The sequence below is a fragment of the Ipomoea nil genome, unplaced genomic scaffold, assembly GCF_001879475.1.
Source record: "Ipomoea nil cultivar Tokyo-kokei standard unplaced genomic scaffold, Asagao_1.1 scaffold0688, whole genome shotgun sequence".
NCBI lineage: Eukaryota > Viridiplantae > Streptophyta > Magnoliopsida > Solanales > Convolvulaceae > Ipomoea > Ipomoea nil.
Genome location: NW_017617116.1, coordinates 7,950,164 through 7,977,622, shown reverse-complemented (window position 1 = coordinate 7,977,622; position 27,459 = coordinate 7,950,164). Strand labels below are relative to the sequence as shown.

Below are 27,459 nucleotides of genomic sequence, written 5' to 3'. Positions count from 1 at the left end.
TACATACTGAATGTACTAAATTAACACTTTTAAAAATTAGGTGCTGAAACTAACAAAATTCCTATAGTCGTATGACTAAAATTATAATTTTCTCTATTAAAAATGTACTTTTTATTTATGGTCCATGCAATAATGATTGTGACCCAACACAAGTACTCACCAAAGCCCAATAATATTAGCCCAAATATAGGCCTACCCGCCAATTTCAAACCCATTTTAAAACTAAATTAATTCGTTACTGAATCGGCTAAGATTAGTAGATGACACCATATCCTCTACTCTCATCTTCATCTTCCCAACCCCCTCAAACCTACCTGCAAATGAACTCCATCACCTTGCAAGGCGTTCATATCTTCCAGCTTTCTCCGTATGTTCAAGTTCGCCGCAGAAGCCCCGCGGTTTTCAAATTCAACCTCAGCCACTTCCCCCGACCTTCTCCGCGACGCTCGAGTATCCTCCGCTCCCGGAAGTACCCCAATTTCGAGGTTCTGCAATCTGCATTTCGTTGCTTGGAGCTCAAAATGTGTTAGGAACGTTGTAGTGTTATGGTTTGCTTGAATTTTGTTTTGTTTTTTTTTTTTTTTTTTTTTTTTTTTGGGTTTATGTGCAGGTGGTTCGGTGCTCGATTCGGGAAGGTAGAGTCTTGGAGCTCGAGGATGCAGCATTGATAGTGTCGACTTGTATTACTCGGATGTTTCCTCCGGCATTGACGCTGGAGCAAGGGTTGGAGAAGATTGAAGAAGCTGTTGAGGAGTTGAAGGCGAACCCTCCTGCTTGTGCTTTTGGGATGCTAAGATTTCAGGTAGTGAGGATCATCTGCTCAGTTTTAAATTTTAAATTCATTTGTTCGGTCCCAATGAATTCTGTCAACTTTGGTTAAGAAAACTAGATTTCTATTGGAACTCATTAAGTGAGACTTTTTGTGTAGTTAGGCATGGGAATTCTGTATTTGAGGAAACTTTGGCAGAAACAGAAAGAGGGCATTGTTATTTTGATGAATGTTGTATATTTTCATGTAGTGCTTGTATGGACTTGGGAATTCTGTATTTGAGTAGGGAGAGACACGGCAGTGTTTATTCACTAAAACTCTCGATTTTGAATATACACATATAGCTCTTGAAAATTATTTAGACTAGACTTTTTAATTGGTGGTTGTTTCCCAAAAATTCATCATGGAATTCTTGGTTGATACTGCTCCTGTCACACTCATAGGTTGCAGTTCCACCTAGTCCAAAGTCTTTGAACTGGTTCTGCTGTCAGCCAGAGTCATCAGCAGTGTTTCCAATAATCTTTCTTTCCAAGGAGAGGGACAATCCGACCTATAAATCACTTGCTTTGGGTAGAACTCATGGAGTCTTTGGAATTGGTTCTGCAATCAACTTCAAGGGCCCTTCTTCAACCACTGCTGGAGAATTGAGTGAAAGTGGAAGGTAGTTTTGTCTCTTATTGTTACGTCACTAATTTTTTTTGCATATGATATCTCAAATCATGATTGAAAAAACCCTTAGTTCACTTAGTCAACTGTAAAATGATTTTTTTTTTTTTTTTTTTTTTTTTTTTTTTTTGATGAGTAAAGAAAGTGTAACAAGTTTTTTAAATATCAAAGAAAGATATATTGAGTCAGTGAACATTGCGAAAATAAATGTTTTTTTATGATAACATTTGCAATGATTCCAATGACAAAGAATAAAGGAACCTTAATGTTTTGGAATTAGGGTTAAACAAAATGGATTTTAATGATTTTGTAAAAATATTTGGTGAAATTGTCCCTTTATTCTTATAGTATCTAATGGTAGATTTATAACTTGATTCTGAAAGAAGATTAATGACACTTTTCTCTTTAAATAAGGTGAACCATTGATAGTTATGCCGATATGTTTCCGTTTTTCTAAATATTTAGGGGCTTATTGCTTTTTGGGTATTAATCCTGTTAAAGTGTCATGTTCTGTGAAGAATGAAGGCGGTTCTACATTAATTTTGATAAATTGGTACTTCTGCAGATATGTTTCCATTGATCCAAAACTTATAGTGGCTTATGGATTTTTCGGTATTGATTCTGATAAACTGCTGTCTTTCATGAAGCATGAGGCTGGCTCAGATTACTTTTTTGTTCCCCAGGTAATTTTAGTTTTCTTCCTTTTTATTGGTATATTACTTTTTTTCACAATTTTTTCTTTGTTTTTGTTGATATCTTTCATAAATATTTGAAGCTGACGCATGAATATATTTCACAAGTTGCCCATTCTTGTTCTTATATATGAGCTACTCCTAACATATGCCCACAATCCCCACATGTAAATTGAGAATTTTATTTTTGTAGATTACATTAGATGAGGTTGGAGGTACTTCAATCTTGGCTGTGCAACTGGCATGGAATGATTCATCTATGTGCAACTTTGAAGAGGCTCTTCAAACATATGATGTCTCTCTTCTCCAGGTATTCTTTTGATCCTATATTTATGTGCTGTATTTATTGATTACAAGTTTTTTTATGACTTAAAATTTTTAAATTTGAATTTCTGATTGCATCATCTGTCCTTATCGCCATTCTTTTTTGAAATTTTTATCTGTGCACTCCCTCTTTTGTCTAAATGAATTTGGAAGCAAGATACATCTGTATATAGTTCAATTTTCAACCGAATTGATGTCTATATATGTTACCTTTTAAAACAACGTGTTCTAACTTGACTCTTGCTCTTCTGTACATCCTTTTTGAACCTAACATTTACAAAAAGGTCTAGTTTATCTCTTTTTAATTTCTTATTATATTTTGAAAAACTTTGATATGATTCATCTTATCTGTTTGCTCAACGTTGATGTTTCTTTTTGATGTCTAAAATTTTTAATCTATTGTTTCTCTTTTTATATTTAAATTTTCAGGCCAAACATAGCTGTTGCACCAAATCAGGAGGATGCAGCAGCAAACACATTAGCAGTACTCTTGGGAAATTTAACACACTAGGGGATGAAAATATCCAAATGGTAATACAGTTTAGTTTTGAAATCTGACCCCTGAAACTATAATTCACATTGTTCTTTTTTTTTTTTTGGGTTTCTGATTGTTATTGCTTGCCTAAGTTTGGTTTTTTCTTTTGCTTTTTTTTTTCTCCCTTTAAATCTTAATTTAATTCTCATTTATGTTCTGATTGTGAAAGCTGATAGGTTAATTATTCAAATATTCCAAGCTTATTATAATCGTTCCCTAAGAAAAATAATAATTATGCAGCTGTTCCTTCAAATTCATTCCAATGCAAATTTCTTTTGTAGGTATGCATCACTCCACTCCAGCTGGTTAGAAATTATCTTGGACCAAGCAATGTGGAACTGGTATCCCCTTTATCCTGGTAATTGTTGTTCCTCTAACTTTTTGAAGTCTACAAGCTGTCTATTTCTACTCTTTTCTGCACATACAAAATGGTCTTGCTACATTTTCATATTCTCGATGCAGATTGAACTAAATGGTTTCTGCTATCTATTTAATGCACCTGTTTCATGCAGAAAGAGGTTACGTGCTGTTCCAGTCAGTTCTTCGTGAGGCTTTCACCCTCTTTGACTATTGCAAATAACATGGTATGCAAGGTTTGAAGTTTTGATTGCTGGAATGAACTAACCCACTTCATGAACTTACCATTTTATATGTAGCTGCTTGAGTGATATATTTTGTGAATATTTTTTTACAGTAACCTTATTGTCCAATTGATGGGAGTGGTGGAAGAAATTTTCATTTTTCCTAGGTCATCCCTAGCTAAACAAGGAAACTATTTTTACCCTTGAAATATTTCCCTCCCATTACTTTTCCTATCCAGTTATCCTTATGATGCTCCCAGACTCCCTCCTATTATCAATCAAAAGCAAGGGAATATAATCATTCGCTTTTCCAGTTTTCCTGCATCCTCAATACAGTGAAAAAAAAAAAGATAAACCATTTTTTCTTGATGATGTATATCTAGCAGTTAATATCATTTTGGTGTGTAATCAAGAAAATGTATGTTGTAAACAATATTGTAGTTTACCATAGACAAATTTTACTGAAGCCATTTGGTATTATGACTCTTTTACAGTGTCACTGCAATCATCTAAATGAAGTTGAGTACATAAAGCAAAAATGGGCCAACATTAATTTCTTGTGGGCATCTCTTATAATTGAAGAATGCAACCGACTTGGTTTAACGGTGAGGCTTCTTTCAATAACCGGGTTTACTTTATTGGGTTACAAACATCTAATTAATTCTACATCTAGTATTTTTGTATAGCTCCAGGCTCAAGGTCATCTCCCCTAGCAATTGCCGCTTCTACTCATCCAACTACAACTTGTATTGCATGCATAGATGAGCGTTCACTTTCATTTCATGCTGTTGGTTATGCCAAAGGTTCGCAGAGACCTGCAGTTGTCATAACATCATCAGGCACGGCAGTTTCAAATCTCCATCCTGCTGTGAGTTTAATTAAGTAGTACTGTATTACATTTATTTTATCTTTCCCTTTCCCAAATTTAAAATGTTTTGTAGTTCTCTGTTTAAGGGAAAAAAAAAAAAATCAAATTGATTTGCTAGATATATTATAGCTTATATAAATTGTGGTTTGACTTCCATTGTTCTATGGTAATTTGCAGATTGTTGAGGCAAGTCAAGAATTTGTCCCACTTCTCATTCTTACAGCGGATCGTCCTCCAGAGTTGCAAGATGTTGGAGCAAATCAAGCCATCAATCAGGTTTTTTTCCCCCTAATAATTTGAAGTATAATAGCCACTGCTCTGTTAACACTTATGGGTTGAATTGCAAAAAAGGAGATCAGACGCTCAGTTCAGTGTAAAATATGTCACGTATAAAGCTCTACATGAAATTCATTTCTGATAAAAAACAGCTACTAAGGTGACTACAGAAACCTCTAATGAATGAGATCTGCTTACATTGCTGAATGTTTGCTGGACTTTAAACCATTATTTAACTTCGAATATGAAAACTTGAAAAGGTTATGAAAGTTGGAAAATTTTTCATTTCAACTTTAGTTGTTCTTCAATATAAAAATTCATGTAATAAATATTCATATTTTCAAATGTTTCTGTTGATTTATAAATATTTATTATATTCAAAATATACTCCTTAATATTTATGTTTTCTGTTAGTATTTTTAATGTTCTGAGTATCTTTCATTTTTGTATATCAGGTCAACCACTTTGGTCCATATGTAAGGCAATTTTTCAATTTACCTACACCAACTGATGATATTTCTGCAAGGATGTTGCTTACCACAGTTGACTATGCTGTTCATATTGCAACCTCTTCACCATGTGGTCCAGTCCATATCAACTGCCCATTTCGGGAACCACTAGATAATAGTCCAAAAACATGGAAAGATTGGTGTTTAAGTGGGTTAAATGTTTGGATGTCAACCGCTGAACCTTTTACTCGCTACTTTCAAGTCCAACATCCATTTGAATGCAGCTATGCTGACACAGACATGGCTGAGGTTTTGCAAGTGATACAAATGGCAAATAAAGGCCTTTTATTGCTTGGAGCTATTCATGGAGAGGATGATGTATGGGCAGCGCTTCTCCTTGCCAAACACCTTTCATGGCCAGTTGTAGTTGACATCTTGTCAGGTCTACGTTTGCGGAAGTACATTGATCATTTTCCTGGAATTGAAAATAAAGTCTTGTTCATTGATCATCTAGACCATTTACTCCTCTCAGATTCAGTCAAGGACTGGATGCAAGCTGATGTGATAATTCAGGTGATGTGATGTTTGATGACATCTTTATTTCCTATCTATGATATGAAGAAACGTCTAGTTTTAGATTAACTGATATTCCTTAGGAAAGTGATTATATGAACTCCTTGACCTTTCTGGTGAAGAAGCCTTTTAGTTGAGTTCTTAAAGAACCTATTTCTTTTAGAGGTCTTATGATCTATTTTTCCAGACACCTAGCCATCCTTTGCAATATGCTTCTGATCACATCTTTAATCATTATTACTCATTATCTTCTTTAGTATTAAAAGATGGAGAATTTAGAAAATTTCACTCCTGTTGTTCATCTTAGATTTTAATTAAGTTGACATCACATAAATAAATCTTTTCACAACTATGCTAATGCTTATGTTCTGTGAAAACTGCTCAACTAGGCAATTTATTTATTTATTGTTCTAACAGATTGGAAGTCGTATTACAAGCAAGCGTATCTCACAAATGTTAGAGAGTTGCTTCCCATGCTCATATATAATGGTTGACAAACACCCAAGTCGTCATGATCCTCAGCATATTGTAACACATAGGATACAGACTACTATCACTCGTTTCACAAACTGTTTACTTAAAGCTTGTGTACCACATACTGGCAACCGATGGAGAGGCTTTCTGCAAGTATTGAATACGACGGTATGCAATTCCAGGAATTAAAGTCATTGGATCAATAAGAAATGTGTTATCTATTCATCTAACAATGTTTAGTGTAAATGTGAAACACTATTATAAAAATCATTTCCATCTTTTGGCTCTAGTAAAAATTCAACATATTACCTGTTGGGCAAACAATTGAACTTGTTAAGGAACTTTCAAGACATCCCCCCCCCCCCCCCCCCCCCCCCCACACACACACACACACACACACACACACACACACACATACACACACACAATTTATGTCGTTGTCTGGGCAGAGAGGTGAATTGATTTTGAATACTAACCCTGATTTCAGGGGTTAATGGAGCCAGTTTTCCATGAAGCAAACAGTCAAGTGTATTATAGAATTGGATTTAAATGATACTACTTCTCATCCAGTTGTCCTGTCTTCAATTATTTTGCTAACCTTCTCTCTCATTGCGATAGGCTGCCTGGGAGATATCCTTGTTAATCAATTCTGAGAACTCCCTCACTGAACCTTATGTTGCACACATCCTTCTGGAAGCTATTTGCTCTGAATCTGCTATCTTCTTTGGAAACAGCATGCCAATCCGTGATGCAGACATGTATGGATGGAACGGGCCAGAATGTGACCATAATTTGGCCATCATGATGGGGTCAGGGTCTTGTCACTATATACAAGTTGGTGCTAATAGAGGTGCTAGTGGTATTGATGGTTTGCTAAGCACTGCTATTGGTTATGCTGTTGGCTGCAACAAAAGAGTAAGCACAACATGATCTCTTTCCTAATTAGATGAGAAATCTGGAGAGTTGTCTTGTTAGTTATTGTCCCATTCAATCCTAGTTTATACCCATAGTTATTCTGCTTTAGCAAATGCTATAGATTTAATAGTTTATGCTTTCTTTCAATCACAAGAAGCCTCACCAAGTTAGCACCTTTTATCCTCTTCTACTTTCCAAGTTGCTTGCAAAACCAAGTTAGTACCTTTTATCCTCTTCTATTTTCCAAGTTGCCTGCAAAAGTACATTAATGTGAATATGCAGCTTGGCATTTTCTCATGCCAAATATCCTTATTTTGTTTCATTGCTTAAGGGATCTTGGCAAACTATACTTGCTCTTTTGTTCATTTGACAATTTCCACTACTTATTTAACTGAACAATATCTTTTTACATCAAGAACCTGAGCTATATTTTTTCAATTATCTCTCCCATTCTCCTTTTAGCTTTCTCACTTGAAAAGTTATCTTGCTGCTTTCAGTATTTACACCTATGAAGTAATAGAGAACACTTATGTGCTTCTTTGCAGCTTCTTTCTGTAATTGGAGATGTTTCTTTTCTGCATGACACAAATGGATTGTCCTTGTTGAGACAAAAGTAAGTTCGTAATCGTTTTATATATTCATAAGATGATATATTAAGTTGCACAATCTCTTCATTTCAATTGTTAGAACTTAGAAAGTAGTATACAGAATTTTATTTCAAAATGTAATTAGATTTGTGGTATTTAAAGTATTCCAAGGAAGCCAATGGCAATAGTTGTCATAAACAACCATGGTGGAGCAATCTTCAGTCTTCTCCCTGTGGCAGGCAATACCGCAAGAAACATTTTAGACCAGTACTTTTACACAACTCATGATGTTTCAGTTCGGAATCTATGCATGGCACATGGGTAAGAGCATTGTGTTGTTGGTGCACATTATATATGAGTAGAAGACAGTCGATCTTTTTTACTACTCTGTAGTTATTTTAATTGCATTTGCTTGGTTGTTATTACCTATTTGGTTAAAAATGTTTTTGAAATGCAGTGTGAAACATGTACAAGTAGGGACAAAGATGGATTTAAGAGATGCTTTATTCACTTCTAAAACACAAAATGAAGATTGCGTCATTGAAATTAATAGCTCCATTGATGACAATGCATCCTTTCATAGGTATGACTGAAGAAATTATATACTCAGCCAAAGCTATGTTGCATTTCTCTGATGATCCATTTCCTCCTGTTTTAGTACTTTGAGAAAATTTACACGCCAAGCTGTGGATCATGCTTTGAGCAGCCTTTCAAGGATTTCAGTTTCAGGTTTTTTGGTTGATGGCTTCATGCTCTACAAAGTTGGTAAAATGGAATATTCCCTTTATAGGTGAGGTTTAAAAATATTCAACTTATTACCTATGGTCAGAATCCAAAAAATTAAATTTCCAAATCTGTTTTGTGGTAGAGTTCAGCTGTGCTCTCCTCCTACTTCAGCTTCAGCCAGTAACAAATCTTCTGCTTTCTTCCGAGAAGGCTTTATAATAAGTTTGTCTCTTGCAGATGGTGGCACTGGTTTTGGGGAGGTAAGCTTACTATTAACTTCACTTCTTTTCTTTGTTAGGGGTGGGGGCATTTGTTTACATCATGAATCAGCTATAATAACGTGAGCACATGACATAACACTGAAGATTTCTTCAGCGAAAGTAAACTAGGAAAATAATTTGGTTCTTCTTGCATTAGTAATCATTTTTGAGGAAATATGCTTATGTCAATGATGTCCCTCTCTCTCATCTTTATTTGAAATTGGTATTGCAATTCTCCAACCTTTATATCAAGCTTCTTTAGAATCAAGAAAATCAAGAAAACATCTATTTTCTTGATTCTCATTTGGCGCTACTAAACAGGTAGCACCTCTAGAGATTCACAAGGAAAACCTGTTTGATGTTGAAGAGCAACTCCAATTCCTCACTCATTCTATTGAAGGAGTTACAATTCAACATTTTCTTCCTTTGCTGAAAGGTTCATTCTCTTCATGGTTGTGGCATACTTTAGGAATTCTGGTATGTAAATGCATCCTTATTCTTCACCTAATGAGGTCAAGTGCAATCACTTGCAATACCATCTGATATCACTTTTCAATTTGTTTGTAGCCAAGTTCAATCTTTCCAAGTGTCCGGTGTGGCCTGGAAATGGCTGTTCTCAATGCTATTGCAGCTAGTGAAGGTTCTAGTTTATTGAATATACTCCACCCACAAACAATAGAGTTATCTGGGAGGCCATTAGATGTCAAAATTTGTGCACTTCTTGATGGTAATGGGAGTCCAAAAGAGATTGCTTGTATGGCAGCTGATCTTGTAAAAGAGGGTTTTACAGCTCTAAAGCTTAAGGTAAGAATTTTTTACAAAGAAAGGTGACTGGGATTAATATTTAACAGAAAGGAGTGGAGCACTACTTGATCTTATTGATTTATTCAGTACCAGATAGTTAGAACTGTTGCTCATATTTATTTAAATATGGAGTATTACATTTTTTTTTTGGCATATAGGTTGCACGCCATCATGATCCCAATCAAGATGCTTCAGTTGTACAGGAGATACGAAAGAAAATTGGTGGAGAAATTGAACTTCGTGCTGATGCAAACCGGAATTGGTCCTATGAGGAAGCCATTCAATTTGCTCATTCTGTAAAAGATTATTGTCTGCAGTATATTGAGGTATTGTTCTAAGGATATGTCCAAACTTTCAGTTCAGTAAACCTATTGAAGATTTGCATATTACCAGAGTCATCTAGATGCCAAACTATAGAATTAAATACCCAATTCGTGGTGACATTATCTGTATGTTAATTATGATATTTATTTTTAAAATTGTTTTATTCCAGGAACCTGTTAATAGTGAAGAAGATATAATCAAGTTTTATGAAGCAACTGGCTTACCTGTGGCTCTGGATGAAACCATCAACAATTATAGAGAAAATCACTTTGAAATGCTTTCAAAGTACACACATCCTGGGATAGTTGCATTTGTAAGTGGGTTGAATTCAACCATCCATTGCTATAAAATCAGACTGATCTTTTAACTCTGAATGTAAATCAATTTTTTCATAATCATTCTGTCAGGTTATCAAGCCAAGTGTCATTGGTGGCTTTGAAAATGCAGCACTGGTTGCCCGATGGGCTCAGCAGCTAGGGAAGAATGCTGTTATCAGTGCCACATATGAAACTTCCCTGGGTTTATCAGCTTATGTTCAGTTCTCCCGTTTTATTGACCTGCAAAACCTAGATATACTTCGAATCACTAGTAAGGAAGAAAGTCTGTCAATTGCCCATGGTCTTGGAACTTACAAATGGTTCAAGGAAGATGTGAGCACACTGCCATTAGTAACTCGTTGTAATCCATCCTATGGTTTTATGGAGGCATCTATTGCTGATGCTGATCGACTCCTCAAGGAATTTCAATTCAATCAGAAAGCAGTTGTTCGCAGTTCTACTAATGCAGAAATTTCTACATATCAGTTGAAAACTGACCTGGACAGTGTTTCCATCTCCATTAATGTCCATGAGATTGGAGAAAGTGCAAATGTAGGTAACTTGAAGTATTATTTTATTTTTATTTTTTTGCCTTAAGAACATTTTATTTTGAAGTATTGTACTTCTAGTCTCCTCATCATCTATATTTAGCACATCACTACCTTTTCTACACACCATAATTTCGAAGTAGCATACTATCACATTTGCTTGATAAGATTGTAGCCTATTTGTACAAGCATGAAGGATGGATACAACTATACTTATACCTCTTAATTTTTGGATTCATGCAGAATAATGTTATTGTCTTTCTGCACGGTTTCCTTGGAACCAGTGAAGATTGGATTCCAATCATGAAAGCCATGTCAGGCTCTGCCAGATGCATTTCAATTGACCTCCCTGGCCATGGCAGATCAAAGCTGCAAGATCGGGCTGGTAATGATGTTATGGACGAATCAACTTTTTCAATCGAAGCCATTTCCACTATCTTGTGCAATTTGCTTGGCAAATTACATCTCAAGAAAGTAATCCTTGTTGGATACTCCATGGGAGCCAGGATAGCATTATACATGGCACTAAGGTGCAATGCCACGGTATACATGACCCACTCCTGATTTAGTTTTATTCTTTACAAGTTTCATGCAAAATTCTAAGGTGCAGTTCATACCTGGTATGGTATCGGATATGATCAGCACCATAGAAGTTCCATCAGTTTCATATCTGATTCCAGCATGTTTTATAAAGGTTGAAGGAGCTGTCATAATCTCTGGAAGTCCTGGACTAACAAATCCAGTAGAACGAAAATTGCGCAGAGCCAAGGATGACTTTACTGCATCATTCCTGGTTTCTTCAGGCCTGGAATCATTTATAGACAGTTGGTATGCTGGGGACCTCTGGAACAGGTACCTAACAGTTTGTGTTTAAGATACGCTATTAGTTTATGGTGCTTAAACACTCATGCTATTGTTTGACTACTTCATAATGTAATTGCATTCTGCAGTTTAAGATGTCATCCACACTTCAAGAACATAGTTTCCACCCGCTTGCAACACGATAATCTGGAAACTCTCGCGAGAGTTCTGTCTGACTTGAGCATTGGCAGGCAGCCGTAAGTTCCTATCATTATAGTGATGATGCTTAGAAAATACTACATGCATTCCCGCTTTTTTTATCCCATTTTTTACTCTGCTGAAGTGTGGGTTTTGATTGCTCCAAACCAAAAAGTGGGTGCAGTTTTTATTCATTCCTTTTCTTCCTCCAATAAAATCATGACATGTTACACGAGTTTTACTCTAACCTTCGTGAATTGTGATGACAGGCCATTATGGGAAGACCTGGAACACTGCAAACTACCACTTCTACTCATAGTTGGAGAAAGAGATGCCAAATTCAAGACCATTGCTCAGAAGATGCACGATGAAATCAACCAAAATGCAACTATAGATTGTCCAGAAATGATTGAAATCCCTTCCTGCGGGCATGCAGCACACCTTGAGAATCCGCTTCGGGTCATCAGTGCAATAAGCCAGTTCATGAGGAAGGTGAAGAACATGGTTGATTAAAGCCAGATATTACAAGTTCTGGTAACTCGAATCCTAAGAGTTATTATTGCAGTGTAAACTTATTTAAGCTTTTGTGTTCACCTTGTTCATTTCATTGCGAAATGAATGTCTAGCACAATACATATGAATATTTAGTTGTGAACTGAAGATGGTATGACTATGAATTTATATTGACACTTGGATATAATTACATGCATGTTCATGCATAGTGTACCCATTTGGCTATTTGTATTCCAGATGCTTAGGCAACATACATAATACATTTGAGTGTTTGATCAATTCCATGTAAGAGTATAGTAATTAATTAGTAATTGGAGAATAATTATTTTGATTAAAAAAAAAATCATATTAGTCTCTTTTTAAAAAGGAGTAGAAATGGCAATGGAGCGGAGCATATGCTTTATCTCTGCCTAGCATGGTGAAAGAATTCTTCACCATCCTTGTCCTCGACAGAGATTGAAAAAATGTTTGTCCCTATTATTCAAATTTTATCTTATCCTTTCCCCCTTAGGGTCAGGTGAGATTGTCATCCCTAATGAGAAGAGTAAACGAGCAATAATGAGGAACACCAAGTTTGGAGGGACAATTTCCATGGAATTATTGGTTAGGGTTTAATATACAATATGTGTTCACTTGATGAGCTAAAGACAGTAGTCCAAAAACTGTAACCTTCATTTGAAGGGTAAAAACAAAAAGGTATTCCAAAGATGAAATGCAAAACTTCCAAGTTTCAACTTGATGTTGGATTTTCTTGTGTGTTCATGCCCATTTTGGTGCCATAGAGGATAAAATTTACACCAACATCATCTGATATTGACCAGTGATTAGTCAAAGGATTGTACGTAAACCCAGCCATCTCTTGGACCTAAACAAAGGCAGGGGAAGAAAATACAGTCACAACTAAAATTAACCCAAGAATAGGATATCATAGAAGATTTCACTGACCGATATAGAACAGCGTTGAAGAATCAGGACTAGTTCTTCTGGCGTGAGAAAGCTCGACCATTGATGTGTACCTATAGGAAGCTGCAAAGGCCATTTATAATGTTAACACAAACTTTGAAGCATGTATAGTGATTGTGATCTAGCAAGGAGATCACGAGACAACTAACTTTAAATTAGAAGAAATAAGACAGCCTTTCAGGAGATTAGAATAAAAAGAACAAACTAATTAAGTATTAAAGGTATGGATCAAATCCTCATACCCAATGTAGGATATACTCTGCTGCAATGATGGTTGCCGCATAAGCCCTCAATGAACGATTAATTGTTGATATCACTGTAGCACCGCTATCAACAGTCAACTCTGACAAGGATTTGCTGAATTCAGCAGGATCAGCCACATGTTCAATCACCTGGTGAAAATAAAAATTTGGTAGGCAAAGCTAATGTCTAATAGTTCCATATAGGTAAAAAAATTTAGGAGTTGATTAACAATGTGATGTATGGACTATATGTTTAGATATATAGCAATTAATCATATATGTTGGACACATGAGATCAATAAATGATGTAGGAGAGTGTAAAACAAAATACATCAAATAAATGTTTCGAAGCAAGTAAGTGCTGGGAATGAGGAAAGCATTTGATTCCCATATTAAGTATAACCTGAAGAAGTTCTAACAGAATAAAATCACTATGGTTTCTGATCATACCTCTAGAGAAATTACAGCATCAAACTGCCTCTGTTCTTCCACCAAATTTTCTGGCCACATAATTGGCAATTACATCACCTTCTGAAGATATACACTTCGGTTTGACAAGTATAGCAGTTGAAATAAAGAAATGAGATACTTATGTGGCTATGCTAATCCTAAAATCTCACTAGTATAGAAAATAATCAAAAATAGTCAATTAAATAGCCTCCGGGCTGTGCAAAGATGGGTCACAGATCAAAACATTACACATGCAGCAACCTCAACAAAATTAACAAAAGGTAGCAAAAAATTTATGAGCATACCAGCAGTTGTGCAACGATATTCAATTGATGAAGTTATTGGATCCAAATCCTGACAAATATGGATGTTCATAAGTATCCAAACTCAAAAAGTCTAAAATAATTTGGTGACACTAATTATTTCAATGCCAACAAGAGACTGGGAACAGTTTGATGCCAACTGCATACTAGCACAAGCACTATTCATTAGCACATCATATGATACATTCATACAAGTGCTTAGAACAAGACATTGTACTTTTTCTTTGTTTTTAGTTTTTTACAGGATGGCTTAGCAGTACAAAATTCGAAATGCCTATAAGAATCTTAGAGGAAAATAACAAATATAAGATATAACATAAAAACATACCGCATGAAGCCGTGCAATCTTGATATTTTTATCCACAGCATCAATTCCCATTACGGTAGCCCCCATTCGAGCCAGAGGCTGCACTATGAAGATATAAATTGCATATATTTACAGAAAAGCATATAAAGACTTTCTCCAATAGACAACACTGTCAATAGAAACGCAATCTGATTTTTTTTTTTTTCAATTCGTTAGAATGTTGAGTTGACATTCATTGCTTTCCATACTTGTCAGAACTTCAGAAGGTATACCTCAGATAAAATTCCCCCTCCACAACCAACATCCACAAACTTCAGTCCTTGGAAAGGTTTAGCAGAATAAGGATCCCTTCTGGAAAAAGAAAATAAAAGAAAAAAAGGGGGGGAAAGAGCAGTTATTAGCCCCCACCTGAAGAAAAGAAAAAAAAAAAACATCTACTGGGGAGAAAGAGCAGTTATTATCACCCACTCATAAAAAAAGAGAAAGAACATCCACAAACTTCAGAAAAGATAACTTCTTGAGCTAGTGAATTTTGAAAATAAAGAACCAAAGCCGGATCTTTATGAGGTTGAAAATCTTCTTGATATCACTGAGGCTATGAATCCAGATATACCATGCTTTGAAATTTGAATGTTAAGACAGAAACTAAAAGCAAGACAAGAGAAAAGGAGAAATCTTTAGCATGAGACAGTGCTTCAAAGCACATACACTGCATATTTCCAACAATTTCTAACTTAAAACTGCCCTTAACATTACAGACTTTGCTTAGCAAAACAATGAATGCAAATGAATTGCCACATAAATTATTAAACCTTTTCTACTTATCTGAAGAGTTTAGTTTACAAAATTACCCGAAATGCCGGCAAAGTGTGGACCTGATGAAAGCAAGTCTTGTAGGATTCATCTTATGCAATGGCTTGAATGGTCCTTCGGAGTCCCACCTATTTTTTCGAATGATTAAAATATGAAAAAATAAATTAGCTTCAAAATATAATAAATGTTTAATTTAGAAAAAAAAAAAAAAAAAAAAAAGAAGATGAAATCATCGGAAAAAAAATAAAAATAAATCAGTATTCACTAACCAAGTTTCAGCTATGGCGGAGAACTTGGCAAGTTCAGCTTCGTTGAGAGAGCTTGAAACGGACTTGCTCTTAGCTGCAACTGAGGAAGGATTGATCGTTGTTCGCTGGGAAGTTTCCGAATAAGGCCGCGAGTGAAGGAGAGAGTGCAGCCTTTGCAATGGGAGATAAAGGGTAGATATAGGATTTCCAGAATGGAGAGTTCGAGCCTGAGCCTGACCCCATTGAGCGAGCCTGATTAGCGCTTGGTGACGCTTAAGGAGAAGCTTTGAAGCCATGAAGACGACGGTGAAGCTGTTAAGCTCCGGCGGGGTTTCAGAAAATGGCCGGAGAATATAGATCTGTATTTAAAGATTTGGGTCGCAGTTAATGAACAAGAAAAGAATTGGGCCGTAAATACTGGCTAACGGACCGGCCCGGCCCAAAGTTGCAATAGATACAATAGTGGGGAGAGCTACTTGTAACTCACACACTGCCGGTCGCCGCCTGCAGCTCGTCGCCAGTCGGAGTCTTGGACAAGACTCGCAGCCGCAAGAGAGATTTAATTATTACCAATTAAATTTGAGATTTTGAGAGTTAGGGTTTGGTAATTGATATATATAGTTGGGGTTATATAGTAAATATGAAATTATTTTAGGTGTAAAATATAATATATAATAATTTAATATTAAACATAAATTTATTATTATTAAAAAAAAAAAGAGGGTCAAATAAATCTAAAATTCGATTAGATCTCCAAACTTTTAAAAAGTGCAATTACAGTCTTTTGATCAATTACATGCTATTACAGGTCATTTTAATTTCTATGAAAAAATCTGCGTCAGTCGGCGGTCGCCGATCGCCATATGCCATAAAAGGCCATCGGTGCGACCAACTAGCTATCTTCCCCGGCAAAAGGCAACCACGGATTAAGCACCTTATCCATTAGGTGATGGCCTCATGGGCGCGGTTAAATTGCATATCACAAAGTATAATCTTTAGCCGTGTAATAAATCATTGCAATATAATTTAAACTAACACATTCCAAGCAATTTTTCTAATTTGTAAGTTTTCCCCATTTCTAACAGGTCATCCAATTTAAAATATTTTTTAAACATAATTTGAAAAAAATAATTAATTAAAAAAAAAAACATCGTCTCTGCCGAAGCCGAAGAAGGTATCTTCGTCTCCATGGCTGGAGACAAAGATCCCTTCTTCGTCTTTGGCCAGAGACGAAGGAGGAATCTTCGTCTCCGGTGGAGACGATGTTTTTTTTTTTTTTTTTTTTTTTTTAAATATTTTAAAATTTTAGTTTATTTTAATTAATTATTTTAAAAAAAAATCGAATGACCTATTAGAAAGGGGAAAACCTGCAAATTGGACAAATTATTTGAAATGTGTTAGTTTAGAGACTCAATTGTAGCTTTTTGAGTTCAGTGACCTAATTGAATTATCGTGTGCAGTTTAATGGCCTATTTGACACTTATTCTTAATTTTTATATGTTTCTTTTAATACCATACTTCATCTCTCAAATTTGAATCTCAATAATAATAAAAATAAAAATAAAAAACTCGAGATCTTACTTACAACAAATCAAAATCCTAATGGATTATACCTATTCGATCGATCATGTAGTCCAATGTATGGGCTAAACAGCCATATCTAGCTAATTGAAGAGAGTCACTTAGAGCATCCACAAGTGTTATTTTTTGAAGGTTTTTTCAGAATAAAAATTTAAATGATTGTTTTTATTGATGTTGGAGATGAGTTTTTAGAATGTTTTTTTTTTTTTTTTTTTTTTTTTCTTGCAAATGGAGTAGCTGAGTTGCTACATGTGGGGTGCAACCAGCGCATGTCACGTGAAGTTTTTTTTTTTTTTTTTTTTTTTTTACTTTTCAAATTTAGGTGTCAGATTTATTTGTTTTTTTCCTTCTTTTTTCTTGCCCTCTTTCTCTTTTCTAGTTGTAACTTTAAAAATCGTGAAAACAATGGAGCTAATATGGATGACAAAGGAAAAGTGTCGAGGGTGCATATAGGCCAACTAACCAACCTCGAGGGTCAAATATGAGAGGACATTTGGAAGCGAGTTGAATTTAGCATAAATATAAATAGCACATTGACTTCACTCAATAAAACATTTTATATATACTCATTTCATTACTTGTATCTCACTCAAGTCTTGTATCCAATCGTCTAAATATTTCTACAATCGACCAATTGGCACTTTCTTTTATATATATATATATATATATATATATATATATATAGAGAGAGAGAGAGAGAGAGAGAGAGAGAAAATATTTGATGCACTGGCGTTTTATAAGTGCTATACAACGGCGGTGAACTAGAATGCGCCACCTCATTAAATTGTAAACTCAACTTTGACGGGACCCTTTTATGCAAATTATAATAATCTTAATATAGTATAATTATAATTATTTTATTTTATTAAAAATAATTATTATAATCATTTAAAACTAAATAATATTAATCAGAGAATGTTCAATATTATTTTCTGGCGGCGGTTTATTTTCCTCGGCCTTCATAGAAAGTTCAATACATTCTGGACGCCCTTGGAGACCATGTTCATCCCCATTGCATCTCCGGTGGTACGTGAATCTCATGTACCGATTCTTGCAGGCAATGACGCATTTGATGCTCTGGAGCCTGGCGACATGGCTAGCTTTGTTAAAAGCATCAGATAGACACTACTGGAAATTATGGAATTTTCGACCACCTGAAACTGATCTTAAATCAAGTTGATATCAACAAGTGGTCGGAAATAGCAACAAAGATTTTTCCGGATATCAAAAGTGGTCGGAACAAGACTTTTGACTTGATTTAAGATCACTTTCAGGTGGTCGGAAATTTCATAATTTCCAGTAGTGAGAGTTTCATAATTTTTTGAATCCGGAAAGTAAAACATGAGTTCCACCGCCCGTTTTGCGGTGCCAAATCTAGCAACGCAATTAATAGATTTACAAATGAAATTCGTGGCTTTAGAGTTTAGAGGAAGAAGACGGAAAGAAAAATCCAATGCGAAGAACACAGAAAGAAGATAACGTGGGTTTAGAGAGAATACAGACTTACAGTTCAAGAATTTAGAGATATGATTATTTGAAAAATCTGATTAATATTATTTAACTGTAATTGATTATAATAATTATTTTTAATAAAAGAAAATGATTACAATTATACGATATTAAGATTATTATAGTTTGCATAAAAGGGTTTAGGTAAAGTTGAATTTACAATTTTACGAGGTGATATATTTTAGTTCATCGCCGTTGTATAGCACCTATACAATGCCGGTGTATCAAATATTTTCTCTTTAAAAAATGTGTATTTTTGAAATACTTGACTAGTGGGTATAAATTCATGCTATATTTCTTTTTTAAAATCACATTTTAATGGCCTACTATCATGTAGTATGATGACATTCCCGTTATCATCCCAAATAAGTGATATATATCTTTTTTGTTTGAATGGATGGAAATTTATTAACAAACTAATGATTCGTATATAAAGTATATAGCCAGGAAAAAAAAATGAATTAATGAATCAAATAAAACGAAACAACAGCCAACAATGCGTCATGATTAATTTTAAATTAAACTTTTTTTAATGACGTCTTGAAATTGATCGATCACAAAAGAACATATGTCAACAATCTATTGATCTTTGGCATTTTAAATATTTAAATTTTATGTAATTGATGACAAAGTTAATAGATCAACGGAGTATACATAATACGTTAACACAACTAGTATTATATCAATATATCAATGTGTGTGGGAAGCGTTACGATTGGACCCCCATCATGTTTCAAAGTAGGAGGTTTACCGCATCCACATTTTTCGAATAAACAAAAGGGATTTCCAGCATTAAAAAACTTGCAATAATTAATACAATCAGTGGCACTTTTACATATGTTTTGCCCTGCGTCACCTCGTGCTTCTACGAAATTCATTGAAAATAGGAAGCCTGCAAAATATTTTAATTACATATTTTTTTAGTTTCAAATATGATTTTTTTTAAAAATAAAATGAATTCTTTATACTCATACTATAAACTTATTTATAATTAGATATGCCACTATGTACAATGCAATAGATAAAAACGATACATTGTAGAGCAACTTACCATGTGGAATAATCAAGGGAGCAATAAAGAAAATCAACTTTGAGGAAACCAATTCCATGGCTTCTTATTTGGGTTAAAATTGTGAGATATTTTATGAGTTTTAAGTGTACGTGGTTAATTCACTTCAATAGATGATAAATTTATGATACACTTATGGGTTATATATAGAATAAAAAAGTTATTTTTGAAGACAGTTTTTTAAGATTCATTAAAAAACAATGTAAGTTCATAATAACATAAGATTTCTAAAATTAATGTCTACTTTTATCTTAAATTAATCTATCTCTTCTTAATTAATACACACAACAAATTAAGAGTATTCGAAACCGATTTGAGTTAGACAAAATTAATGAAGCAGAGTTGGTGGCCCTTTTTAAATGAAGCCTTAAAATGTTGTGCTTCTTCTATCAAGCCATTAATGGAATATGGAAGGTTGCAAAATATTTTTAAATAGTATTTTTTATTTTGTGAGAACGCCCTGCCCAGTGCGGCCAGCCCCTTCTAAACCTAGCACATTGGCATCAGCCAAAAGAGTCCCAAGATCTCTTCGAGAGCAGGTTATAAGATAGTTGTACCCGCATCCTTAGTCTGACAAAGCAAAACTTATGAAATTATTTTGGATTAGTTGACCAATTGAGTTGTGACTCGATATAATGTTCTTTATTTATAAAATTAAAATGAGTTAATATCTAAAATGATGCTCGACTATAATGGTTTTTCTTAATTTCGTCTTATTAGTGACCCAATGTAGTCTCAGACTTTTGTATTTTTGTTCAATTTAGTCCGAAAATTGTGTTTTTTTTGCTCAGTTTAGTTATTCGTTTGGTGTTAAATAGATAGACAATTCTGTAATTTCAATATTGGCATCTCTTTACTCCTAGACCTACGAATAGGGGTGTAAACGAGTCGAGCCTGGGTTGGCTCAAGCTCGAGCTCGTTAAGGAAGGCTCGGCTGAGCTCGAGCTCGAGCTCAACAATTTATGCTCAAGCTCGAGCTCAGCAGCTCGATTGTTCGAGCTCAATTTTGACCTGTTTGATTTTAAATTTATGTTTCAATTAAAAAAAAAAAAGTATATATTGACATATCTCGTCTTCGTGTTGTCGTCGTCGACAGTCTTCTAGACTCCAGAGTTAGAAATTGGGGGGAATGTGGGCAGGAGTGCGGGACAGCGAGAGTACTTGAGTAGGGTAAGGGAGTAAAATTTTAATAATAATAATAATAATAATAATAATAATAATAATAATAATAATAATAATATTATTATTATTATTATTATTATTATTATTATTATTATTATTATTATTATTGTTATTATTGTTATTATTGTTATTATTATTATTATTATTATTATTATTATTATTATTATTATTATTATTATTAGGGAAAATCAACGATTTGGTCCCTCAATTGTTAGCGAAATACCAATGTAGTCCCTTAATCGCGAAATCATCTATTTAGTCCCTGAAAATAACTGTTTTTAGTTGATTTGGCCCCTCCGACCGTTCCCAGTTGAAAATCCGGCGAAGGCTCCGATTTGACATGGGTAATTTAGTCTTTTCACACCATCTTCTTCATCCTCCCTAACTAAGCTTCACCGGAAAACGTTCAAGGCCATAGGAAGATGCCGAAGTTATGCTTGAAGAAGATGGTGTGAAAAAGACTGTGTTATATAACACACACCACCATTCAGATCTCTGATCTCTTCTTCCATGAAGAAATGACCATAAACAAGAATTGCAAAAAGAACCCAAAACCCCAGACACGATCTCACCATCTTCACAAGCCACACTCATGGGCAGTGGTGAGAAACCTCTTCACCTGCAACCACACTTGGAGCAGCAGCCAAAGGAGCAGAGACACAGAAAGCCAAAACAGAAGCCCCCCCAAACCCTTGAAGAAATCAGCAAGGTGCGCAAGAAGATGGGGCTGCCTGAACACCCTTCTTCTTCTTCCCCAGCCTCACCTTCCTCCATTGTTGGATCTCTTAGAGGCATGCCCTTCAGAAAGCTGTCTGGGTGCTATGAGTGCAGGATGGTGGTTGACCCTGTTCTTGGCCTCACCAGAGACCCTTCTCTCAGAACTACCATCTGTTCTTGCCATGTTTGTGGTCAGATCTTCATGAAACCTAGTTTTTTTGCTTTTTTCCTCAAATTTCTAGCCAAAATGTTATCTTGATTGATTGGAGGTGAGTGTTAGTTTCAATGGCTTTATCTGGAATTACAGTGTCAGAACTGGGAGTTGAAGACACGAGCAGAAACGTTGTGGAGATCATATTCCAATCCAGTTGGCTCAAGAAACACAACCCAATCTGCACTATCGACAGAATCCTTAAAGTCCACAACACACCCAAAGTAATCTCGAGGTTTGAGGAGTACAGGGACGCCATTAAAGCAAAAGCCAACAAGCTTCCCAAAAAGCACCCACGTTGCGTGGCAGATGGGAATGAGCTCCTGAGGTTCCAATTCCGGTCAGGCAGGCAGGCAGCGAGATGTCCCTGAGAAGCAATTCCGGTCAGGAAGGCAGCGACCCAGCAGATCCGACGGACCACCGTACCCAGTGCAAATCGGCTCAGCGGCATATTTCGTGATAGATGGACTTGGCTCCATTTTCCGACCGACGAACGTTTTCGGTGAAGCTTAGTCAAGGAAGATGAAGAAGATGGTGTGAAAATACTAAATTACCCATGCCAAATCGGAGCCTTCGCCGGATTTTCAACGGGGAACGGTCAGAGGGGCCAATTCAACTAAAAGGGACTAAATTGATGATTTCGCGATTAAGGGAACAAATCGTTGATTTTCCCTCCTTATTATTATTATTATTATTATTTTGAAGGGAAAATGGCACTTTTTCCCCCTGTGTTATATACTTATAGCACTTTTCTCCCCTATATTATTTAAGTGGCAATTTTCCCCCCTAATATATTAAATGGACATATTTACCCTTAAAATAAATATTTCCTTTATTTTACTTCTCCAATAAATTATAACCACAATTTGAAAAAATAAAATACATTAATTGTTGAATTTAGAATACTTTAAAAATAAAAAAATAAAATTTTAAAATAAAGTTTGAACCAACAGTTCAAATTGGATCAGAAATTGTGAAACAACGATTCAAAATAAAAACCAAATCGCGATTATATATACTTATATGTGAGATCAGAGTCAATATAAATGCGAAAAAAACATACACTATTTGCAAATATTATAATTCTAATTTTAAGCTATTGCTAGTAGTTGTTCCGATTTGAACCTCTGGTTCACGGTTCAGAATCTATTTTTTTCCACTTCACAATTTTAATAAACGGAAACCCAAATATTGGGTTATGTTATGAATCATAACCGAATTTTTTTTATTTGATTGCTATAGTGTTCGGTTCAGTTCGAACCGAACCGTGGCCATCCCTACGTATAAACAATAATTTGTTGAACAAGAGAAATAAATAAAATATGTATTTTAAGGGTAAAAATGTCTATTTAATATTATCAGGGGGAAAAACCGCCACTTTTATAATAATTGAGGGGGCAAATGTGGATGCATGAATAACTCAGGGGGAAAAAGTGCTATAAGCATATAACATAGGGGAAAAAAGTGCCATTTTCCCTATTTTGAATGTTACTAGCTCTATTACATTGTAGTATCTGTTCATATACTTTCTCAACCTACTGAAACACAAAGAGCTAATAACGCCTCCACTGAGACTCGAACTCACAACCTTCGTTGATTTTCCCTCCTTAATATACTTTATTTGGAATAAGCCTGAGAGCAATGAAGAGAAACAACTTTGGAGACAGTACAATGTTTCCATGGCATTCTTTTTGGATTAAAGATTGAAAAAAAAACTATGGTGTACCCTCAAACTTTAGAAGAAGGAAATGTATGATTTTTTTACGAACATAACAATATATGATTTCTATATACTTGATTAATAAGTAGGTTATTGAGTTTCTCATTCAATTTAAGATAATTCATAAATAAAAATAATTTTATTATCACTGATGAAAATTTATTGTCTTTATAGCTTTATCGTTAGTGACGACCCCATAAATTTTTAATAAGTGATAAATTATAACAAAGTAAATGTATACGATGAATATGGTGTTAGCGAACAAAGCTTTCGGTAAATTACTCGTGTTCGTGTTCGGTAAGCGTTCGTTTATGTTTGTTTATTAAGGTAAACGAACATTAATAAACAAAATTTAGATCTCGGTTTATAAACGAACAGAGTCTGAACAGTTGTAAGCTCGTTTGCTATAAGAGATAGTGAACAAGCTCGTTTATGTTTGTTTAATAATGTTCGTGAACAAGCTCGTTTAGTGTTCGTTTATAATGTTCGTGAACAAGCTCGTTTGTGTTCGTTTAATATTTGTTTGTATTCTCTTTGTAGTTGTGTTACTTGTTTAGTTATTTTTCATGAACATATATTATTTCTTGTTCACAAACAAATTGTGATCATGAACATGTTCATATGTTTGGTTATTAAGAATTCACGAACGTGTTTATGAACGTGAACGAACACGTTCGTGAACAAGTCCGCGGACGTTAACAAACACTAATGAACGCTTAACAAACGAACATGAACATGATTTTCAAAAACATTAACAAACGAACACGGACACTCCAATAAACCTTAACAAACGAATACAAAGAACCTCCGTTCATTTATGTTTGGTTCGTTAACAGTCCTAAGTCGATGAATCATATCCAAAAATTTAAGAAAATTGTTAAAAATAATTAATAAATTTGTTAACTTGAATTGATATATAAAAATGAGATTTATATTGGATACAATTATAATTTAAATTTTTCATTTGGTATGTCAGTTGTTAGACGTTGATAATTTTTCAAGATCATTTTTTCATTGGTGGGACAGGGCCTTGTTTGGAGTTCAAATTTGACTATTACAAAATGTGGAGTGAATTCCATTTTTGGTCCTATTGTTATAGGGGCGTTTCCAATTTTAGTCCACCTTAATTTTTTTTGCCACTTTATAACCACTATTATTGAATGTGTTCCACTTTTAGTCCCACCGTTAGTATTTTCCCTCAAGAGGCCGTGTAATTTAGGGGTATTTTGACCTTTCTTCTCATCCAAGACTATGTTTGACTAAAGAAATGAGAACATTAAACCTAAAACCTAAGAAACCTCGCCGGCCCATGTTGGAACGAACGAAACGATGTAGCTTTGGCTTCCCATTCTCGTTGTTCGAAGAGCCATCTTCGAATATCGGAGGAGGATGACGAAGCGCCTGGATTAAAAGAGAAGAGACAAACATAAAAAGACCAAAATACCCTTTTATTATACGGCCTCTTGACGAAAATATTAACGGTGGACTAAAAGTGGAACACATTCAATAACAGTGGTTGTAAAGTGACAAAAAAAATTAAAGTGGACTGAAATTGGAAACGCCGCTATAACAGTAGGACCAAAAATGGAATTCACTCGAAAATGTGCATCAATAAAAAAATTTTAATTTATGATGTATTTGTGTGAAAGAACTTCATAACATTGTTCCACTTTATCTTTGAACCAAACATTCTTGTCCATCCCCACTAGTTGTAAAAAAAAAAAAGAATAATTTTCCTTTCAAGTTATAAAAAATAAAATAAATTTGAGGAATAAAAATATATTAATTTGGGAAGAGAAACAAACATACTAATGTGTATGTTATATTGTATTTTAATATAAAGTCATGCTATATTTCTTTTCTAAAATCACAATTCAAATGTTTATTCTTGTATTTTATTTCTTTTATATTTGATTACTATATAAATTATTAACTCGTATATGTTGGAGCACTGTAGTATGTTTATTCACTAGTCTCTGATGGAACAAACGGATTTTATTTTTTAAAACCTTATAGATAAATTATTTTTATATTTTCGCTTGAAATGATGGAAATTTATTAGTGAAAAAACAAAAAACCCTATAAAGTCTAGCCAGAAAAATGAAAAAAATGAAACAATAAAATGGAACGGGCACCAATTTTTTTTTTTTTTTTTTTTTGAAAGGAAACGGGCACCAATTAATCGTGATTAATTTCAAATCAAATCTCTTTATTAACTTCTTGAAATTGATCCATTACAAAAGAACATATATCAATACTCTATTGATTTTGTAAGTGATGACAAAATTAATAGATCAATTTATACATATTTTGTTACCGAGGGTAGTATTTAGATCAATATGGCATAGTTTACGGGAGGCGATGCAGTTTAGGCCCCATCATGTTTCAAATTAGGGGGTTCAAGGCAATCACATTTTCCTAAGTTGCAAAAAGGATTAACCTTGTGAAAAAACTTGCAATAATCAATGCAATCATGATGAGATTTGCATAAAGTTACGGATTTATCACCTTGTGCTTCTGCAAAATCCATTGAGAATAGGAAGCCTACAAAACATTTAAATTGTTTATTTTTGAGTCTCAAATTTGAAACATTAAAAAAAAACAAATTATTTATACTCATATTATAGACTTATTTATAATTGATTATACTATATACTATGCAATACATAAAAACAATAACATTGTAGACTAACTAACCATTTGGAATAAGCAAGAGAACAACAAAGAAAATCAACTTTGTGTCCATTTCTTTTTTCTTCTTTTTTTTTTCTTTTTTTTTAAAAAAAATAAATTGTTAGAGGTTTTATGTTTTTCAAGTGTGGTCGATTCACCTCAATGGATGAGTGTTGAAGTTTATGCAAAATTTGTGTGGTATATATATAAGATCAACAAGAAAGGATAAGATTCAAAAGAACCAATCAATTTCATAACATATTACATTTGAAGTTAATTTTATTTTTGTCTTAAATTAATCACTTTTATTAACACACATTAAATTAAGAGAGTACTTGAAACTGATTTGATTAAACCACAATATTAATGAAATTGCATGTGTATAATAACGTTGGTAGTTTTACTCAATATTAATGAAATTGTATGTGTATAAAAACGCTGGTAGTTTAAGTCTAAGCAGGTCAGCCGTACGATCAGCTTAATTGATTTTTGAGTGGTAAATTAACTTGTCATTCGTATTTGATGCTAGCATATATATAGTAATTGGACATATCATCTTCTTTCCAGAAGGTTGAATCCCAACGGTATGGCCTAAGGGCCCCCACATTGTGGCTAGTGAGACTTAATCCGTGGTCATTCTTTTTAACTTTAACCTCTATGACCAGTTGAGTTGTCCATACCGGCAATTAAAACATATCATCTTAATTAGACAAGACAAAGTTGTTACTTTTCTAGATAATGCTTTTACATATAGTTGAAAATAAAATAATTTTTAAAGAAGTAATTTTTAGTTTTTAGTCAATTCTCAATTCAATAAATCTGTATCTTAATAAAATACAAACTTCAATTCAAGCACGATATGATAAACACTATAACTTTTAAATATTTAATTTAAACGCGATAACTAAACACTTCTTAATAAAACACCATCTTGATGTGTGGATGAATGAGCTTTGCGGGGAGAACCAGGAGGAGTAACGCTTTTGCAATTTCCATTGTCACAAACAGGGATTGGGATTCTAAGGAAATCACAAAACTCCTTGCGATCACTATCTACTTTACATAGATGTTGTGCTTCACCCAATTGCATTGGAAATAGGAAGCCTGCTAAATATTTCAATATGGTATAATATCAAATAAATAATTGAGGGATCAAAATTGTGATTAACTAAAAATAATAACTAAAAATATTTCTATCTATTCTTTGGTCTAGGAGTAAAGAGATGTCAATATTTTACACCCAATTTTTTG

The 27,459-nt window shown here is 34.3% G+C and overlaps 3 protein-coding genes across 4 annotated transcripts; 2 read left to right on the top strand and 1 right to left on the bottom strand.

The window, feature by feature from the left end:
* Positions 1–232: 232 nt before the first annotated feature.
* Positions 233–12,384, top strand: LOC109176245 (protein PHYLLO, chloroplastic). 2 transcript variants are annotated; one of them, XM_019325704.1, is made up of 28 exons: positions 233–485; positions 611–802; positions 1,213–1,430; positions 2,001–2,118; positions 2,321–2,437; positions 2,881–2,982; positions 3,268–3,327; positions 3,499–3,570; positions 4,062–4,172; positions 4,241–4,435; positions 4,613–4,711; positions 5,167–5,733; positions 6,151–6,375; positions 6,826–7,122; positions 7,668–7,735; positions 7,872–8,030; positions 8,167–8,292; positions 8,368–8,499; positions 8,578–8,695; positions 9,017–9,172; positions 9,263–9,499; positions 9,658–9,825; positions 9,993–10,136; positions 10,231–10,692; positions 10,932–11,231; positions 11,383–11,540; positions 11,639–11,746; positions 11,957–12,384. In XM_019325704.1, exons 1-28 carry the CDS (start codon positions 261–263, stop codon positions 12,198–12,200), a joined length of 5,178 nt encoding a protein of 1,725 aa, XP_019181249.1. In that variant the 5' UTR covers positions 233–260; the 3' UTR covers positions 12,201–12,384. The 2 variants fall into 2 exon arrangements, with proteins under 2 accessions (XP_019181249.1, XP_019181248.1); XM_019325703.1 differs by lacking the exons at positions 233–485; positions 611–802 and having other exon boundaries at positions 1,341–1,430; positions 2,083–2,118.
* A 366-nt stretch (positions 12,385–12,750) lies between these two features.
* LOC109175332 (ubiquinone biosynthesis O-methyltransferase, mitochondrial) lies at positions 12,751–15,902 on the bottom strand. Its single transcript, XM_019324587.1, has 9 exons — positions 15,568–15,902; positions 15,337–15,426; positions 14,758–14,836; positions 14,507–14,584; positions 14,161–14,209; positions 13,856–13,905; positions 13,406–13,555; positions 13,146–13,226; positions 12,751–13,065 (listed from the first exon to the last, which is right to left on the bottom strand). Exons 1-9 carry the CDS (start codon positions 15,840–15,842, stop codon positions 12,931–12,933), a joined length of 987 nt encoding a protein of 328 aa, XP_019180132.1. The 5' UTR covers positions 15,843–15,902; the 3' UTR covers positions 12,751–12,930.
* Positions 15,903–21,479: 5,577 nt separating this feature from the next.
* Positions 21,480–22,186, top strand: LOC109175477. The gene is made up of 2 exons (XM_019324736.1): positions 21,480–21,795; positions 21,912–22,186. The coding sequence occupies exons 1-2, from the start codon at positions 21,480–21,482 to the stop codon at positions 22,184–22,186; spliced, it is 591 nt and encodes a 196-aa protein (XP_019180281.1).
* Positions 22,187–27,459: the final 5,273 nt, after the last annotated feature.